This window comes from Malaclemys terrapin, chromosome 4 (assembly GCF_027887155.1).
Source record: "Malaclemys terrapin pileata isolate rMalTer1 chromosome 4, rMalTer1.hap1, whole genome shotgun sequence".
In the NCBI taxonomy this organism is placed as follows: Eukaryota; Metazoa; Chordata; order Testudines; family Emydidae; genus Malaclemys; species Malaclemys terrapin.
Window position 1 is genome coordinate 21,596,136 of NC_071508.1, and position 20,249 is coordinate 21,616,384.

General features: G+C 55.1%; 1 protein-coding gene across 1 annotated transcript; it reads right to left on the bottom strand.

The window, feature by feature from the left end:
• Positions 1-8,187: 8,187 nt before the first annotated feature.
• On the bottom strand, positions 8,188-13,811 carry LOC128836924 (kinesin-like protein KIF21B). The gene is made up of 4 exons (XM_054027658.1): positions 13,714-13,811; positions 12,478-12,648; positions 10,764-10,963; positions 8,188-9,366 (listed from the first exon to the last, which is right to left on the bottom strand). Exons 1-4 carry the CDS (start codon positions 13,786-13,788, stop codon positions 9,312-9,314), a joined length of 501 nt encoding a protein of 166 aa, XP_053883633.1. The 5' UTR covers positions 13,789-13,811; the 3' UTR covers positions 8,188-9,311.
• Positions 13,812-20,249: the final 6,438 nt, after the last annotated feature.

Here is a 20,249-nt window from a genome sequence, read left to right on the forward strand (position 1 = left end):
CACAATATCTCAATGAATATTTTGCATCGGTGTTTAATGAGGCCAATGAAGGTATTAGGGATACTAGCACCGTGACAGAGGGGCAAACAGAATGGGGGATTACCGTATCCGAGGTAGAAACAAAACTCGAATGCCTTAATGGTGCTAAATCGGGAGGACCGGATGATCTTCATCCGAGAATATTGAAGGAATTGGCGCGGGAAATAGCAGGCCCATTAGCGATAATATTTAATGAATCTGTAAACTCAGGAGTGGTTCCGTTAGACTGGAGAATAGCTAATGTGGTTCCTATTTTCAAGAAAGGGAAAAAAAGTGATCCGGGTAACTACAGGCCTGTTAGTTTAACATCTGTAGTGTGCAAGGTGCTGGAGAAAATTCTGAAAGGGAAAGTAGTTGAGGACCTTGAGGTTAATGGCAAGTGCGATAAATTACAACATGGTTTTACGAAGGGCAGATCGTGCCAAACGAATCTGATCCCCTTCTTCGAGAAAGTAACGGACTTATTAGATAAGGGAAATGCGGTGGACCTAATATACCTGGATTTCAGTAAAGCGTTTGATACTGTACCCCATGAGGAATTATTGATTAAACTGGAAAAGATGGGGATCGATATGAAAATCCAGAGGTGGATAAGGAATTGGTTAATGGGGAGAATGCAGCGGGTGGTATTGAAGGGTGAACTGTCAGGTTGGAGGGAGGTTACCAGTGGAGTTCCTCAGGGTTCGGTTTTGGGACCCATTTTATTATAACTGACCTCGGAACCGATTGCAGGAGTGGACCGATAAAGTTTGCGGACGATACGAAGGTGGGAGGCGTTGCCAATTCGGAGGAGGATAGGGATATGCTGCAGGGAGACTTGAATGAGCTTGTGAATTGGAGTATCAGAAATAGGATGAAATTTAATAGTGAAAAGTGTAAGGTGATGCATTTAGGGATGACTAACAACAATTTTAGTTACAAGCTGGGGACGCATTGGTTAGAAGTAACGGAAGAGGAGAAGGACCTAGGGGTTCTTGTAGACCGGAGGATGACTATGAGTCGACAATGTGATGTGGCGGTGAAAAAAGCCAATGCGGTCTTGGGATGCATTAGGCGAGGCATATCTAGTAGGGATAAGGAGGTGCTGCTTCCGTTGTATAAGGCGCTGGTGAGACCTCATTTGGAGTACTGTGTGCAGTTCTGGTCTCCCATGTTTAAAAAAGATGAACTCAAATTGGAACGGGTGCAGAGAAGGGCCACTAGGATGATCAGAGGAATGGAAAACCTGTCGTATGAAAGGAGACTGGAGGAGCTCGGGTTGTTTAGTCTGACAAAACGAAGGCTGAGGGGGGATATGATTGCTCTCTTTAAATATATCAGAGGGATAAATACAAGGGAGGGAGAGGAATTATTCCAGCTTAGTACTAATGTGGACACGAGAACGAATGGATATAAACTGGCCGTGGGGAAGTTTAGGCTTGAAATTAGACGAAGATTTCTGACCGTCAGAGGGGTGAAATATTGGAACGGCCTTCCGAGGGAAACGGTGGGGGCGAGGGACCTGTCTGGTTTTAAGATTAAGTTAGATAAGTTTATGGAGGGAATGGTTTAATGATAAAACATATTATCTGAGGAATACCGAGCAATGGTAGGTAAATAGTATAATGGCTAACAAGGGTCAGGCCGGAGACTCTTGCCTACATGCTCGGGGTATTACTGATGGCCATATTTGGGGTTGGGAAGGAATTTTCCTCCAGGGTAGATTGGCTGAGGCCCTGGAGGTTTTTCGCCTTCCTCCGCAGCATGGGGCAGGGATCGCTAGCAGGAGGGTTCTCTGCCAATTGAAGTCACTAAAACACAGGATTTGGGGACTTCATCAGCAGAGTCAAGGGAAGGGTAGGGACGGTTTTGTGGCCTGCAGCATGCAGGGGGTCAGACCAGATGATCATAATGGTCCCTTCTGACCTTAAAGTCTATGAGTCTATGAGTCTATGGAGTATGTAGCTAGATAGATAGAGGGGGTGTATGGGGATAGATAGATAGATAGATGTGGTGTATGTGGAGAGAGAAAGAGGGAGAGAGAGAACCCCATTGGCTTTAAGCCCTTTTACATTTTATGGGACTTTTCTGTAATCTCAGCTCCTTGAACTTTTTCGTGGTCCAAGGCAAACAACAACCCTGGAACCCATGTACACACAGAATGGTCGTGCAGGAAGGAGCCCAGGGAAGCCAAATCAGATTCAGCTGTGTCATTGACTACAAGCCAGCCAGTGTGTTGCAGTTGGATTTTCCCCGCTGACCCAGTGGCAGGCCACTCCGCTTCTATTAGGGCCCTGGGATGGGATGTAGGTGAGTGGGAGGGCCTGGGTTCCCCTACCCCTGGCAACCCAACGTCAGGAGTGGTAGCATCCCCACCTGGTTGTCAGGAGGCCTGCATTGGTCTGGCTCCCACCTGAATCCGGATGCCAGACGGTTGTGCTGACTCTCCCACCAGAGAGGTAACCTCCCCTAGACTGCCACAGCTCTGCCGGACTGTAGGCCAGAGCCCCCCTACTTGCTTGCTGCCCCACCCTGATCAGTGGCCAGGCAAATGGACCTTCTGTTGCTCTGCCTGCCTGCCTGCCTGTAGGCCACAGCCCCTTCTCGATTGCCGCCCCGCCCTGATTGAGGGCGCTGGGCAAAACCCCAGGCTGCAGGCCTAGATAAAGGCCTACTGTAGCAGGGTGGCTACCCCGCTCCTGCCTGAGGGGTTTAAAAGAGTCCTGGAAGAGGGCTGGGGCAAAGGGAAAAGCTACTGGGCTGATTGGGGAAGTAGCCACAGCTGGGCCATGCCCCAATCAGGCCCCAGCTGGCCTGTATAAGAAGGCTGGGAGCCAGGAGCTCAAGAGTCTCTCTCTGAGTGCAGAGAGAGAAGGGCTTGGCTGCAGGGAGCTAGACAGGATACCTGAGTGGAGCAGGACTGGGGAAAGGCTGAGGAGCTGGGGAGCTCCAGCCTGGATAGCCCCAGGCTGTGGCCTGGTAATAGGCCAAGAGGTACTGGGGGTTGCAGAGGGCAGCCCAGGGCTAGGCCAAGGCAGCAGGTCCGAACCCAACCTTGCCGATGATGAGTGGCCTATACTGCAGTCTGCCCCAGAGAGTGGGGGCTAGCTGGTGACTGGCAGTGGCCTTATCCTGAGGTGAGGTGGGGTTAGTGGGTGGGGGTTCCCCTGGGAGGGGAGACCTAGCGTGTGTGGGTACTGCCAGGGGGCAGCACCCAGAGCAAGGGGCACCGGGGTCCGGGGAGGGACACTGGAGCCTGAATGCAGAGGACAGGCGCATCACTGGCCTGCAGAGGGCGCTCCAGAGGCTGGAGAGCTAATTCCCTGGACGACCAGCAGGAGGCGCCGCAGGGGTGAGTCCGGATACTCTTACATATGGTGGAGAATGCGGGTATAGCGGTCCACCCGTGACACAAGGGGCCAAGGCAAGGACTGTGGACTATTGCCCAATGCAGAGACTTGAGAACCAAAGGTGGAGAAAACCATGAAGGACTATTATTGGAGAGCCCGTGTGGCCCGTCTCGCCGAGCAGCAAGCCAGGCTGCTCCAGCTGCTGCGGGGGAGGGCACAAGGACCTCATTGGGGGCCAGGCACCTTGGGCAGGAGGCCGGTGCCAAGGTCAAAGAACTGTTGGGCCTGTGGGGAACCAGGACACTTGAAGAGGGTGTGCCCTCACAGGGCCCAGGCGAGCCCTGAAGGAAGGGCTGTGCCAGAGACAGACCGTGGACTGACTCGAGTGCCCCCTGTGAAGCCAACAGGGGGGCTCAAATTGTGTTGGGCCTGTGGGGAGCCAGGGCACAAGAAGGGGGAGTGCCCTCACGGAACTCGCAGGGCCCAGGCTAGCCCTGAGGTGGGCAGGGGTGAGCACTGGCTGTGCCTCCTCTGCCACAAGGGGCGCCGGGAAAAGCGGCCTAGCCCCCAGAGACGGAGGGGGAGGCCAGAGGATCAGGCTGGGTCTGAGACTGCCCCGAAGGAGGGGGTGGTGACGACCAGGGCCCCACAGAGGGGATTGTCAGGGGCAGGGAGGCCCCAGACAAACCTGGGATCCCATGGGGGAGCTGAAAAGGCAACCATGGGAACCCAAACTATGGAGGAAGTGAGCAGCTGCTCCTTGCACTGGACAGCCTGCGAGCAGAGAGGGATTTCCTGCGGGCCCAGCTGAGAGGAATGCTGGGGCGTTAGGGATAGACAGACACCCTACCCCCCCGGTGGAGGGGATCTTGAGGTGGGGGGTGTGTAGCAGGGTGGCTACTGCACTCCTGCCTGAGGGGTTTAAAACAGCCCTGGCAGAGGGCTGGGGCAAAGGGAAAAGCTACTGGGCTGATTGGGGAAGTAGCCACAGCTGGGCCATGCCCCAATCAGCCCCAGCTGGCCTGTATAAGAAGGCTGGGAGCCAGGCGCTCAAGAGTCTCTCTCTGAGTGCAGAGAGAGAAGGGCCTGGCTGCAGGGAGCTAGACAGGATACCTGAGTGGAGCAGGGCTGGGGAAAGGCTGAGGAGCTGTGGAGCTCCAGCCTGGATAGCCCCAGGCTGTGGCCTGGTAATAGGCCAAGGGGTACTGGGGGTTGCAGAGGGCAGCCCAAGCCAAGGCAGCAGGTCCGAACCCAACCTTGCCGATGAGTGGCTTATACTGCAGTCTGCCCCAGAGAGTGGGGGCTACCTGGTAACTGGCAGTGGCCTTATCCTGAGGTGAGGTGGGGTTAGTGGGTAGGGGTTCACCTGGGAGGGGAGACCTAGCATGTGTGGGTACTGCCAGGGGGCAGCACCCAGAACAAGGGGCACCGGGGTCCTGGGAAGGACACGGGAGCCTGCGTGCAGAGGCCAGGCGGATCACTGGCCTGCAGAGGGCGCTCCAGAGGCTGGAGAGCTAATTCCCTGGACGACCAGCAGGAGGCGCCGCAGGGGTGAGTCCGGATACTCTTACACCTAAAAAAGGTACTCGGGCTGCAGAGGGGCACCCGAGAGATAGGCAGAGGCAGCTGGTCCAACCCCCCTTGCCGATGATGCGTGGTTTATATACTGCAGTCCGCCCCAGTGAGCGGGGGCTAGACAGTGACTGGCAGTAGCCACTGAGGCAAGGTGTGGTTAGAGGGTTGGGGGTTCCCCTGGACACCCAGATAGTGGGTTACTGCCGGGGGCAGGACCCTGACGTAGAGGGGCACCGGGGTCTGGGAGGTACACCGGGACCAGCGGCAGGCGAGACACCAGCCTGTAGAGGGCACTTAGAGGCCGGAAGAGATCATCCCTCACCGTTGCCCTGTGACACAGACTCTCTATCTTTGCTCGGTCTGACTGCAGGCCTGAACCATTAACACTGAGCTAATTTTCCCCTGAACCAAGGTATCCCAGAAGTATCATAGCGAGGAGTGTTGTCTAGGGTGACCAGATGACAGGAAGAAAATATCGGGACACAAGGGGGGGGGTATCTGGTGGAGCAAAAAAACCCAAAAAACTGAGTGCTGCCGGTATAAGGACACAAACAGCTCCCTCTCCCAATTCTCTACTGTGGCCCAGTGCTGCCGGCAGTCGGGGGCAGGAGCTGAGAACAGCCGAGTGCTGTGGGCAGTCAGAGGAGATTATTCACCCTTCCTTAGGTATGCATACCTTCAGCCTCTGGTTTTTAGGAGGGGGGGGGGGAACCAACGGAGAACAGCTGAGTGCTGCCGGCAGTCAGAGGAGAAGAAAAAAAAAAAAAAGCCGAGAACAGCTGAGTGCTGCCGGCGGAGAAAAAAAAAAAAAAAGCGGAGTGCAGCGTCCCGACCGAAGATCAATCGGGATGCGGGACAAATACCTAAATATCGGGACGGTCCCGATTTTATCGGGACGTCTGGTCACCCTAGTGTTGTCTCCTGCGCAGACGGACGGGGAGGGAGCTGCAAACCCCTTACAGTCTCTCTTTCTAGTCTTTCATACTTTTTTCTCTAAATATGTCAAAACACAAGTACGCAACCTTCCCCCGGCAAAACACAGAAAAATGGGGACGGCGCCGGCAATGGGGATGGGGTGTGGTAACCTGTCAAAAACTACATGGTGAAGAAAGCTATCGAGCGGTTATCTACTCACATGGGGTTGTCAGGGAGGGGTAGTACCTCTGATGGGGGAGCAGTCGTACTCCTAGGAGTAGCTCATCCACTTTGGTCCCCACTTGACAATACCCAGCTCTCACCTGTGACTCCAAGGAGCTGTCAGCATGTGACAGCGGCCACACCCCGGAGACCGTCTCGACCGGTGGGCTAAACCAGGTGAGGGTAGCCGATGAGTATGAGACTCTCTGTGAGTTAGGGCCTGTCTACCCATTGCATGCGAAGGCTGGATCTGGCTGACTGAGGCAACCTGGTTCAATGGTCACGAAGGTGATGACAGCAAGCGTTGTGGAACGCTTAAGAGCACAACAAGACACGTAGGCGTCCTGGTCATCCACTGCGCCCTGCCCTATCTCCAGCCGTCTCGACTTCTGTTCTTGCCACTGGATACAGATAGGAACTGGGAAGAGAGAGTGAGGCTGACATCGCGCAACTCTCCCTCACTTTAATCCAATTCATGCGCAAGTCTCGACATATCGTATCCTATTACATCATATCAAGTCCTGTGGCGATGGGCGAGCGACGAAGCAGCAGGTGTGGATACACTGGGAGCTGTAGCTGCGGACCTGCACATAGGCGGCTCAGGCATAATGGTCGTTCCTCACTGACCGAAGCAGCAGTGGAGCTCGGCATCTTGTTGAGCGACTGAGCAGCCCTATTCAGGATTGCACTGCTCACCTCCGTAGAATGAGGAGGCTAGAAAAGGTGCCTTAAACATTGCCTGCTTCACCTTACCCTGGCCAGCATACCGCGGCTGGCGGGGATCCCACAAAAGCGGTCGTATAAAAACAAAACTTAGAGTGACACCGATCACTATTGGCACATGGAATGTGCACACGTTACTGGACAACATCACGGCAGATAGACCGGAGAGAAGAACAGCACTTGTCGCTAGAGAGCTCGCACGCTACAACATTGACATTGCAGCCCTTAGCGAAACTCGCCTTGCTAATGAAGGACAGCTGTCCCAGTCAGGCTGTGGCTATACATTCATTCACACAGGCAGTAATACCTCTGAGGCGAGGCGAATTGCTGAGGCTGAAAAAAAGCGTGAGCTGCGCAAGTCTAGAGCTGCTTGTACATCATCGACAGTGCCATTACTTGTCTGCCCGACGTGTGACAGGACGTTCCACGCCCGAATAGGACTGATCAGTCATCTTCAGACGTACAGAGCCCGGTCATCGAAAGAATGAGTGGTTGAGGTCTTCATCGATAACGATGGACGAACATCACTCACATGCAATCTCCCACCCTGTACATAGCAATCCTCTGTTTCATTTTGATGTTTTTTGATGTACTTAATGCTTTTATTCATTTTATTGATTAAATAATTGTAATTACAGTAATACATCAGGGTATAAAAGATCTACACATCTTCTCCTGAACACAGACTGCTCCAATGGATCCCACAACCCATACAGCGAGAAAGCCGTAGCAAGCGTTAACATCTCCAAAATCCTATCCGGGCAGGAAAATGCACCTGCTGTTTGCAACACTTCTATAGTATAGACACAGGGTGAGGGCTAGACAAAGTGACCATGGTTAGTCCTGCTCCATCTCTACTGTCTGGGTTTCCATCTACAGCTGTTCACACTGGAAATGCAGGACGGGGTAAGGTTAGCCCATCACCAAAAGAACCTTAATGTAAAGCAGTGCTCCTGCCAGTGCCTGGTGGGGATCACGCAGACAGACTACACCCCAGGCTGGGCATTGTCCCAGGGTAAAGCAGGGCTGTAGTGGAAGGTGGAGGAGCCCCTGGACGAACAGGGTGAGGCATGGGACAATTCAGCTAAGAGTTGCAGGGCTGGGCACCAGAAGAATCGCGGGGTGGAACTTTGGGGTATGGCAGGGAGGGGTGGAACGAGCCCCGCTCTGGGTCAGTCCCAGTGCCAATGGCCCACTGCCTTTGAAGAGGCCACCGATGAAGGCCATTTGTCCTACTCCCCTGGGTCCCACAACCCAGCTCTGGCCAGAGAGAAACTTTGCCTTGGAATCTTAAAGCAAGTGACTTTGTTTCTAGGGCTGAAGGGGATGGTGGGATGGGAGACGCTGTCAGCTCAGAGAAAAAACTGACCCTTGTACTCTTTGGGGGATCGTACCTGAAATGGGGGTCAGCGGGAGGTGGAAGGGCTGAGTGTAAAGGACCAGGAAGGAAACAGGGTCCTGGGAGAGAGTCAGTGCTGGGACACCCCGTTGCTCATGAGACTCCACCTTCCGAGTAGTGCGGCCCCAGGTCTGTAACCCTTATGCTGGGGAGCGCTGCCAAGCAGTCTCCTGCTGCAGGCCCACGGCCCTGCCCAACATAAGGGCTGCAGAACAGGGCCCTCAGAAGGGGGGTTACTACTGTGTCCTGAGGAGCATAAGGGATGGGACCTGTCGGAACCACAGGCTTCCCCCAAGGCTTTGGGGGCTAAAGGAGTCAGCTTCTGAAGTGGACACTGTGCCCTGTCACCAGTGATTAGTGGGAACCGGGCTAGCACTCTGGCTCTACGGTGCTAACCGCTAATTGGGGGCCTGAAAGGGGTGAGCCGTAGGGTGCTAGACCTTAGTCAGCCCTGCCCCTGCAGCACACATGGTAGCAGATGGGACAGAGTGAGTCCCAGCTCCAGGATGGTACCGCAGCCAGTGCTGCGAACGGGGCTCCATGCACCCTGCTGGTGCTAGGCTGGGGTCGGCAGCACACAAGCCCTCTCCGTATTTCGGTACCGGCCGGCAGATCCCAGCTCTGCTGAACGACGAAGCGTGGAGAGGGGCCTGCACCCGCTTGCAGAAGGAATGAGACCCCAGGCACCCAGGAGGAGCAGAGGCCAGCAGCAGGATGCAGCTGGCAGGATCCCTCTCGCACATCCAGGATCTGGGGCTGCTGAACGGGCTGCGGGACAGATTGGAATGATCCCGTTGAGTCTCTCAGCTTGGGGGCCTCCCCGTGGCTGGCAAGGCCATGTCCCGAAGCACTGCCTGGCCACGCCCTGGTCAGCAGAAAGCCCTCTGCATCATGGAAACCCAGCGTGGGGCTGGACGGGAACGACGCCCCCTAGCCGTGGAAGCGGGCAGTTCACAAAGCCCCAGCTGAGACGCCGTCACCCCAGAGTCCTGGAAACTGGAGCACACACAGGCCAGGCCGCTCCCAGCTCTTCACAGCCAGGGAGAGGGGCTGGGGCCTGGGCCCGCCAGGGAGCCTGACAGTCCCCCTGGCTCCGGCCTTTCCAGTGCCTAGGTCGGGCCGTTCAGCAATCTTCTCCAGCTCCAGAGCTTCACTGTCAGGTCGCTGGGGAAGGAAGAGAGAGAGGAAGTGAGGCCGGGGGCTGCCCCTGCCCCAGCTGGGAGAGGCAGCACAGCGAGTACAATCAGCTATAGGCCACGCCCTGCCCCCAACTCCCCCGCCCCCAAATGCATCACGCTGCAGCCCAGGAGAGCAAGGCCGCTGTGCCCCAAGCGGGCGGGCACCGGCGCAAGGAGGGAGCAGATGCGCCCAGCTGCCCGCCAGCGGGATAATCCCCCAGAGCGCCAGTAACGGGGCACTCTACCAGAGCGCAGGCTCAGCCAGTGGCACCTCACTGGCAGTGGCCAGTGACGCAGTGGGGGATGGGGATGGGGCGGGGATCCCCCCAGCAGTGGCCCAGGAGGAGCAGTAGTCAGATGGGCAAACCCCATGCAGCCCCGAGCTGGCCGCTGGATCCAATCACCTGGGGGACTGGGAGGGGGGGGGCAAGAGGACAGTCTCCTCTTGCAAAGAGCTCTACATGGGGGGAAAATCCAAAAGAATCTCATACTGTTAAGAAGCAGCTGAGACCAGAGCGGAGAGAGAAGAGACAGAGAAAGAAAAGGAGAGAGAGCCAGAGGGGGTGAGAGCCAGAGAGAGGAGGAGGAGGAGGGTCAAGGCAGGCTAGTGGCACGCCCCTTTATGGCAAGGACGCGGTGAGGAAGTGAGGAAGGCAGGGGGTGAGCCCAGGCACGTAAGTCCATAGCTTTACCTGGCAGTCACTGCGGCACAGAGAGAAACAGAGGGTGGAGGGGGAGGGGGGGGCGGAAGAGAAAGGAAAGGAGAAAAGGGACATGGTCGGAAAAGAGGAGATCAGAGACGGTGCCAGAGACATTGTGAACCCGGGGACCCACTCTGGGGGCCAGGGCTGTGCACAGGGGCCGGGGAGCGGAAGGAGGGGGCGGTGGTGCTCTCATTGGAGATGCACAAGGCGCCGTCGAGGAGGAGCTGGTGCCCGGTTGGCAGGAAGTCCGTTCTCTGCGCTGAGGGTGGCAGGGCCAGCAGCACCAGGTCTGGCTAGTCCCGGCACATCAAAGGAGCTGGCAAGAGCATCCCAAAAGCATGGCGGGGCAGGGCAGGACCAGCGCTTGGCATAACTGGATGGGGCAGAAGAGCCTCACTGTGGGGCGACCTAACAATGGCTGAGAGATGGAGGAGAGGAGAGGCTAGATGGAGAGGGGTTGGGGGCCCTGCAGCCGACTGCTGCCCCACACCAAACCGCCTGCAGCCTGGCTCCGGCGCTGTTCCCATCCCTCGCTCCCAGTGCCATTCCAGGCCCTGCCACATGGGGGGAGCAACAGTGGGTTTGGAGAGCTCCTGCAGCTCTGCTGCACTGGGGGGAGTTGGGGGTCAGACCTCCCTCTCCCATGCCGCAGGGGCCTAGCCCTACCCACTGCCCTCACCTGGAAGCAGTGAATATGTGCTTGGAATTGGTGCAGATGGCATTGATGGGGCTGTCGTGGCCCTTGATCTCCCCAACGGGCGAGAAGTTCTCCATGTTCCAGACCTTCACCACGACCCCGCGGCAGGCGCTCAGCAGCATGGGGCGGCCGGGGACGAAGGCCAGGGCACAGACCCAGTCCTTGTGCGCGTTGGGGATTTGCTGGCAGGCACAGAGACAGGGCAGAGCCAGTGAGCGCCCACGATCCACGCTGCCAGCCGGGGCCATCAAGACCCAAACTGCCCCCTGAGCTCCAGGGCAGGGTCAGGCCAGCAGCCAGAGCCAGATGCTGGGTTTGCAGCTGGCTGCTGGCTCTGTAATGGGCTGAGACAAACCCCCCACATCTGTACCGTGGCTGAGAGCTGGAATTTTTAAGCTCCGCTCGATTTCTCATCAAGCAGCAGCCGAGGATTTGAATTCAAGACAAGGGGACTCTGGTGAGCTACAGAAGCAGCTCAGCAGGAGAGAAGAGGGCTCCGCCCCAGGAGACAATTGCTCATTGGGATTGACCAGGGGATCTCCAAGCTCTAATCAATCCAAGCCGAGCTGGCAACCAGGATACGAGACACACAAGATGGGGGAGAGAATCTCTTTGATTGGGCCAATTTCGGGCGGGGGGGGGGGAAGGGACAAGTCTGCAAACTCAGCTCTTCTTCCAGGGTGGGGCTTGAAAGCTTGTCCCTTCCACCCACAGGAGCTGGTCCAATAAAAGAGATTCCCCCTCACCCCCCATCTCTCTAATTATTTGTCTGCCATCAATCCTCAGCGCTCCAGTGGGAAGAAAAATGAGCATTAGCCTAATTTCATAGGGGAGAGACTGTGGGGGAGGGTCACACAGCCACAAATGGTGACTAGCTCTGGGCAGCTCCATTTTGGGGGACACCCCGACCACCCCATTTTCAGAGGGGCAGAGCCCCCACTGCTCCCCTTGACTCCCACAGTGCCCAGCTCCTCTGAACAACCCAGCCCCGGGCGGGCACATGGTAGGTTCTCCAAAACAGAGCCCCCCACCACTAAAAAAAAAAAAAAAAAAAATCAATGGAGGCCTCTGAAATGTTAGCCAAGTCTCATGGCAGAGCCAGACCTCCTGCCTCCCAGCACCGGCCTGCACGCCCCCTTCGGCTGCTGCTCTATCCCAGACCCACCGGAGGCCATCCCCGCACTGCAGCGCGTCACCACTGACCTGGAGAGCCAGGCACCGCGGCCTGTGGCGCCCGGAGACCAGACAGCCACACTCACCGGGGTCAGAAATAGGGACACCGCCGAGCGCTATCTACCCCCAGACCAACCTGTCCCCATTCCCCATAGGCCACTGAGCCCTTTAACCGCAGCAGGTGGGGCCCAGCCCTATAGAACTGGCTACCGTGCATTGCCCACGGCTGTAAACTGCCTTCGGGACCCACCCTGCCAGCCACTGTCGTTTGCAACCCCCGGGGCTCTTCCATTGCCTGGAGGCCCCATGTGCAACGTAGGGATGGGGTCCTTGTGTCTGCTGTCTGATCCTCTGCCCCCAGGATGGCGGGAGCACGCTCCAGACTGGACAGCGACTCTCCAGCAGGTTCTAAGTCCTCGCTCCAGACCCTGGCACTGGCCCTCGAAACAGCACGCTGCGGGTCTAGCCCATCTCTCTGCCCCCCGCCCAGCAGCAGGGCCTTCCTGCTCGTCCCCCTCCGTACCTGGAGGAGCTCCTGCTGCTGCAGGTCCCACTTCTTGATCCCGTTGTCCCCAGAGCCGCTGAAGAGCACGTCACCCTGGATGGCCAGACACTCGATGCCGTCGTAGTGCGGGGGCTCGAAGTTATGGGTGGGGCCGACGTTCCCCACCACGCTGTCCGCAATCTCAAACATCTGCAAGGCAACAGCCCGGAGGGCAGCTGCTGTGAACCCCGGTGGCAAAGGAGACCAGTCGCTCTCAGGTCATTAGGCCAGCAACAGCCCTTTCAGCAAGGCAGGGGGATGGCGAGAGCGTCCGACCACACAGCTATCACTGGGATGCTGAGCCACGGCCCAGTGAAATGAGACAGGGATGGATTGGCAGCGGCAGGGTTCTGCCTGCTTATGCCATGCTGGGATCCTTGGGCAGAGGCCATGTGGGGACACGATGGCTCAGCACTAGGGCTGAGATACAGGTCGCAGGTTCGAACCTCGCCCGGCTCAGCTGGGACTGGAAATCTCCACCTCCTCCAATGGTTTGGTGGCCAACGTGCGGACGCAGCTCAGCGTCCGGCTGGCAGGGGCCACGTTGCAAAGACAAAATAGCCTCCTTGGCAGCAGGTTCAGCAGAGGCCACAGAGGGCAGGAGGAGGTGGGTTCCACTTTCCACGCGTGAGGCATCAGGAGGAAGCGGGGGGTGCGGAGGGGAGGCCTGGGCCGGGCACCTGGAATTCTGGTCTCCACGGCTGCCGAGCTGCCCAGCACTTTGAGACATGGCAGCTCCTCCATCATTTCCCAGATCTGGGTTCCAGGATGCTCTTAGGGGCAGTGCACAGACCCTGCTCCCCGTGACCCACAGACACACCTGGCAGGTGTGGGGACAGGAACGCTGGCCAGCTGCAAAGCCACCAGGTCCTTCAGGCCACGAGCGCTGGGGGGCTCATGGCATTTCTCAGACCCTGGTGGCATTTGCAAATGTGCTCAGTACTGGCCTCCCTCTGCGCCCGCTGAGATCAACAGAACGGCTCCTTCCTGCCCCCCATGGGAGCGGAGTTAGGCCGACGCTGGGCGCTCTGGACAAAACCACCCAGCATGTCCCCTCCTCGCCAGGCCTTTGGTGGGCAGCGAGCCCCTGTAGCTGGCACCTCCGGGAGAGCGGCTATGCATGGGGGTGGGGAGGGCTGGCACAAGCAGCGGTTCCTGGGCTCAAAGGCCCCTTATGCTGCCTGTGAGCGGGAGGGAGGGAGGGTCCCAGGGTACCTTGACGTAGTGATCCTTGGAGCCGGTGACGACCAGGTCATGGTTGCTCGCAGTCTGGTTCACAGTGAGACACATCACAGGCCTGATGTGGCCGGTCAGCTTCCCGATCTGCTTGTAGGTTGCAGCCTGAGCCCGGGGCGTCAGGGTCTGGGGTGCGCTCAGCAGGAGGCGCTCGTTCCTGCAGGCCCTTCGCTGGCCCAGTCTCCAAGGCTCCCAGCAGGGACCCTCCCAGCCCCAGGCCCCTCTCCACCATCCCAAGCAGAAGTGGGGACCTCGGGCTCCGGGGTGCAGAGCACGGAGCAATCTCGGGGATACCACATCCTTCAGCACCATGGGCCGTGACTGTGGCCTTGGGCTAGGGGCAGGGAGCTGGGCTCAGATGCGGTGTCAGGGGGTGACCGGCTTGTCCACCGATCTCCTAAGGCAGGGGCGGGGAAAGCTACGGCCCGCAGGCTGGATCCAGCCCCTTAGTTAATTTCATCTGGCCCGTGGCGCCCTCTCCCACCACCCGCTGCAGGGGAAGCACCAAGCCTCCACGCCCTCCTGGCAGGTAAGTGGCCCGTGATTGATTTTTCCTGTGGGTCAATGGCCAGTGACAGAGAAAAGGTTCCCCACCCCTGCCCTAAGGGCTGCAGCTGGGAGAGGAGCACTGGGTCCTACTTTCAGCCACCCTTGGGCGTGATCAGCAGCTGCTGGGGCTGATTCATAGATTCTAGGACTGGAAGGGACCTCGAGAGGTCATCGAGTCCAGTCCCCTGCCCGCATGGCAGGACCAAATACTGTCTAGACCATCCCTGATAGACATTTATCTAACCTACTCTTAAATATCTCCAGAGATGGAGATTCCACAACCTCCCTAGGCAATTTATTCCAGTGTTTAACCACCCTGACAGTTAGGAACTTTTTCCTAATGTCCAACCTAGACCTCCCTTGCTGCAGTTTAAACCCATTGTTTCTAGTTCTATCCTTAGAGGCTAAGGTGAACAAGTTCTCTCCCTCCTCCTTATGACACCCTTTTAAATACCTGAAAACCGCTATCATGTCCCCTCTCAGTCTTCTCTTTTCCAAACTAAACAATCCCAATTCTTTCAGCCTTCCTTCATAGGTCATTTTCTCAAGACCTTTAATCATTCTTGTTGCTCTTCTCTGGACCCTTTCCAATTTCTCCACATCTTTTTAAAAATGCGGCGCCCAGAACTGGACACAATACTCCAGCTGAGGCCTAACCAGAGCAGAGTAGAGCGGAAGAATGACTTCTCGTGTCTTGCTCACAACACACCTGTTAATACATCCCAGAATCATGTTTGCTTTTTTTGCAACAGCATCACACTGTTGACTCATATTTAGTTTGTGGTCCACTATAACCCCTAGATCCCTTTCTGCCGTACTCCTTCCTAGACAGTCTTTTCCCATTCTGTATGTGTGAAACTGATTTTTCCTTCCTAAGTGGAGCACTTTGCATTTGTCTTTGTTAAACTTCATCCTGTTTACCTCAGCCCATTTCTCCAATTTGTCCAGATCATTTTGAATTATGACCCTGTCCTCCAAAGCAGTTGCAATCCCTCCCAGTTTGGTATCATCCGCAAACTTAATAAGCGTACTTTCTATGCCAATATCTAAGTCGTTGATGAAGATATTGAACAGAGCCGGTCCCAAAACAGACCCCTGCGGTACCCCACTCGTTACGCCTTTCCAGCAGGATTGGGAACCATTAATAACAACTCTCTGAGTATGGTTATCCAGCCAGTTATGCACCCACCTTATAGTAGCCCCATCTAAATTGTATTTGCCTAGTTTATCGATAAGAATATCATGCGAGACCGTATCAAATGCCTTACTAAAGTCTAGGTATACCACATCCACCGCTTCACCCTTATCCACAAGGCTCGTTATCCTATCAAAGAAAGCTATCAGATTGGTTTGACATGATTTGTTCTTCACAAATCCATGCTGGCTGTTCCCTATCACCTTACCACCTTCCAAGTGTTTGCAGATGATTTCCTTAATTACTTGCTCCATTATCTTCCCTGGCACAGAAGTTAAACTAACTGGTCTGTAGTTTCCTGGGTTGTTTTTATTTCCCTTTTTATAGATGGGCACTATATTTGCCCTTTTCCAGTCTTCTGGAATCTCTCCCGTCTCCCATGACTTTCCAAAGATAATAGCTAGAGGCTCAGATACCTCCTCTATTAGCTCCTTGAGTATTCTAGGATGCATTTCATCAGGCCCGGGTGACTTGCAGGCATCTAACTTTTCTAAGTGATTTTTAACTTGTTCTTTTTTTATTTTATCCGCTAAACCTACCCCCTTCCCATTAGTATTCACTATGTTAGGCATTCCTTCAGACTTCTCGGTGAACACCGAAACAAAGAAGTCATTAAGCATCTCTGCCATTTCCAAGTTTCCTGTTACTGTTTCTCCCTCTTCACTAAGCAGTGGGCCTACCCTGTCTTTGGTCTTCCTCTTGCTTCTAATGTATTGATAAAAAGTCTTCTTGTTTCCTTTTATTCCCATAGCTAGTTTGAGCTCATTTTGTGCCTTTGCCTTTCTAATCTTGCCCCTGCATTCCTGTGTTGTTTGCCTATATTCATCCTTTGTAATCTGTCCTAGTTTCCATTTTTTATATGACTCCTTTTTATTTTTTAGATCGTGCAAGATCTCGTGGTTAAGCCAAGGTGGTCTTTTGCCACATTTTCTATCTTTCCTAACCAGCGGAATAGCTTGCTTTTGGGCCCTTAATAGTGTCCCTTTGAAAAACTGCCAACTCTCCTCAGTTGTTTTTCCCCTCAGTCTTGATTCCCATGGGACCTTACCTATCAGCTCTCTGAGCTTCCCAAAATCTGCCTTCCTGAAATCCATTGTCTCTACCCTTCCTTAGAATTGCAAACTCTATGATTTCATGATCACTTTCACCCAGGCTGCCTTCTACTTTCACATTCTCAACGAGTTCCTCCCTATTTGTTAAAATCAAGTCTAGAACAGCTTCCCCCCTAGTAGCTTTTTCAACCTTCTGAAATAAAAAGTTGTCTCCAATGCAGTCCAAGAATTTGTTGGATAGTCTGTGCCCCGCTGAGTTATTTTCCCAACATATATCCGGATAGTTGAAGTCCCCCATCACCACCATCTATGAATCTATGAAAATCTAACACACAGAACAAGGCAGATCTGAATCCGGGTCCAACCCCTAGGGCAGTTTGAAGGAAATACCAAGGTGTCTGAGCCACTTTTGAAAATGAGACTTCAGCTCCTAAGTCACTTCGGGTTCATCTTCACTATCAAGTTAATGCAGGCTCTTTCTCGGGTGTTGCCCCGACCCCGGCTTGCGTCCACACACAAAACCCTCTCACCCAAGTGTGCTGAATTCGTTACTTCCTAGAGAGTAGCTATTCCTAGAGCCCTGAGCGGATACAAAATTTCTATCCAAATTCGATCTGCAAAAATAGTCCGCGGATAGAAAGCAATTCTCCCCTATGCCCGGAATACAGCTACAAGCACCACTTACAGCGTCACACCAGGCCTAAGTGGTGTCTAGCCCTCGTGCTGGCCCTGTGTGCAGGAGTGAATTTCACTTGTAAGGCCTCACCCACCGTGCAGTGATGTCAACGAGTGTATTGACTCAGTGGGCTTTGGATCACGGTCACAGGGCATGATCCAGCAACGGTGCTTAACTTTAAGTCCCATTGGGACCGCTTGCATGTGCTTAAATGTTTTGCTGGATCGGGACCTGAGTGACTCAGGAAAGGGCTTCAAATAGCAAGGCATTCTCCTCCCCATCTTGCACGAGTCAGTGAACAGCCATACACAGAAACACAAGAGAGAAAGGAAGCAGAGAGCAGGCAAGAGAGGATAGACATAGCAAACCAGCGTTAACATTTTTCTGGGAGAAAACAACTGCCAGGGACGGCTTTGTTACTGGTGACCCCGTCCCAGTGGCGCCGCTGGGACCCAGTTGGCAGAGTTTCGTGAGGGTGCTGTCTCCCTAAACCACAGTGCTCCCGGGGTCTGTGCGCTTGGGCAGGAAGCAGCATTCCAGAGCCAGAGGCAGTGCTAGCCCATTGGGCTAAGCAGGAACATTTTGAGGGGCCCCCACACAGCACATACTGAAAAAGCCAGTAGGGAGCCTCCATCAGCTGCTCGGGGCCCTAAGCAATCGCTCAGTCTCCAGAGCAGACAAGGCTACAGACTCCAGGTGAGACAGGTGCAAACACATAGCCTGATGGGCAATGACCACTTGCAATGACCCAGAAACCCCAGCTGCCAACGGTGGGCAGAGAGGAGTACTTACCGGGTGGGGTTGATGCTCTCCAGCTACATGCCCAGCTTCACTAAGCATAGTTCCCCCTAACCAAAACCTCCAGCACGGTCCCTAGAACTCTGGGTCCCTTAGCTCCTGGTGGCCAGACAGGATCTCCCCTTACCCCTGGAGCTTTGACAGTGGCCATGAGGGAGGCTGTCAAGGTGCGGTGTGCCTGGGAGCGATGTCAAGGGGGAAATGAGGGGTGGGGGGATCGTGGGATGGCCGAGTGAACCCTCTGGAACGAGACCAAAAAACCAGCCCCGAGGTCTCTTGTTGGAGGAGGGGATGTGGGGTGATTTGGGCAGCGTGCCCAACCCATTAGTGTTTCTCGATACCCACTGAATGGCAAGCTCTTTCCAGAGGGAAGCCAGAGCTCCAGTGGATCCCTTCCCAAGCAACAAAGGGATCTGGAGCCCAGGTGCCCTCGTGTCTGAGGCCTTGTCTACACTACGAGAGTAGTTCGATTTTACTTGCATCTAATTTTTGGAATTGATATTGCAAAGTCGAACGTGTGTGTCCACACTAAGGACAGTAATTCGACTTTGTGCGTCCACACTAACGGTGAAAGCGTCGACATTCGAAGCGGTGCACTGTGGTCAGCTATCCCACATTTCCACAGTCCCCTCTGCCCATTGGAATTCTGGGTGTAGCCGGCAATGCCTTCTGGGTAACAAAATGTGTCGAGGGTGCTTTTGGGTAACTGTCGTCATCCGTCCATCACTCCCGCCCTCCCTCCCTGAAAGCGCCGGCGGGAAATCAGTTCGCGCACTTTTCCAGTCATTGACAGCGCGGACGCCACAGCACTGCGAGCATGGAGCACGCTGCGACCATCGCTGCAGTTGTGGCCGCTCTCAACGCCTCGCAGCTTATCATACAGGTTTCCCTGAGGCAGATGCAGAAAAGTCAGGCGAGGAGGCTACGGCACCGCGGTGATGGCCTGAAGTCTGAGAGTAGCACAGACCTCTCAGAAAGCACGGGACCCAGCGCCGAGGACATCACGGTGGCAATGGGTCATGTTGATGCCATGGAACGGCGATTCTGGGCACGGGAAACAAGCACTGAGTGGTGGGACCGCATAGTGCTGCAGGTCTGGGATGAATCCCAGTGGCTGCGAAACTTTCGCATGCGGAAGGGAACTTTCCTGGAACTTTGTGAGTTGCTGTCCCCTGCCCTGAAGCGCAGTGACACCCGGTTGCGAGCTGCACTGAGTGTACAGAAGCGAGTGGCCATAGCCCTCTGGAAGCTTGCAACGCCAGACAGCTACCGGTCAGTCGCGAACCAGTTTGGGGTGGGCAAATCTACCGTGGGGGTTGTTGTGATGCAAGTAGCGAAGGCAATCGTTGATGTACTGCTGCCAAAGGTAGTGACCCTGGGAAACGTGGAGGCGATCATAGATGGCTTCGCAGCGATGGGATTCCCAAACTGCGGTGGGGCCATAGATGGAACTCACATCCCTATCCTGGCACCGGACCACCAGGCCACCCAGTACATTAACCGAAAGGGCTACTTTTCCATGGTGCTGCAAGCACTGGTGGACCACAGGGGACGTTTTACCAACATCTACGTGGGATGGCCGGGCAAGGTTCATGACGCTCGTGTTTTCAGGAACTCTGGTCTGTTTAGACGGCTGCAACAAGATATTTACTTCCCGGACCACAAAATAACTGTTGGGGATGTGGAGATGCCTATAGTCATCCACGGGGACCCAGCCTACCCACTAATGCCCTGGCTCATGAAGCCCTATACTGGCGCCCTGGACAGTGAAAAAGAACTCTTCAACTACCGGCTGAGCAAGTGCAGAATGGTGGTGGAGTGTGCTTTTGGCCGTCTCAAGGGGAGATGGAGAAGCTTACTGACTCGCTGTGATCTCAGCGAAACCAATATCCCCATTGTTATAGCAGCTTGCTGTGTGCTCCACAATCTCTGTGAGAGCAAGGGGGAGACCTTTCTGGCCGGGTTGGAGGTTGAGGAAAATAGCCTGGCTGCTGATTACGCACAGCCAGACAGCCGGGCGATTAGAAGAGACCAGCGGGAAGCGCTGTGCATCCGGGAGGCTTTGAAAGCAAAGTTCCTGAGTGAGCAGGGTAACCTGTGACTTTAAAGTTTGTGTACAGAGAAGCTGAACCTGCCCCCGTTTCTTTACCCAGTTAATGTTGACTGTCCTATCCAGTTACATACCCCCTTCACCCCCTTCCAACACACGTTTCGAAATAAAAATAGTTCTACTTTGTTAATGCAC

Bases quoted from the DNA above. Each gene is read 5' to 3' on its own strand.
- LOC128836924 (XM_054027658.1), bottom strand. From the start codon at position 13,788: ATGTGTCTCACTGTGAACCAGACTGCGAGCAACCATGACCTGGTCGTC. The intron at 12,649-13,713 runs GTACCCTGGGAC...GTTGCCTTGCAG, and splicing joins CCAAGGATCACTACGTCAAG to ATGTTTGAGATTGCGGACAG. The intron at 10,964-12,477 runs GTACGGAGGGGG...TGTGCCTGCCAG, and splicing joins AGCAGCAGGAGCTCCTCCAG to CAAATCCCCAACGCGCACAA.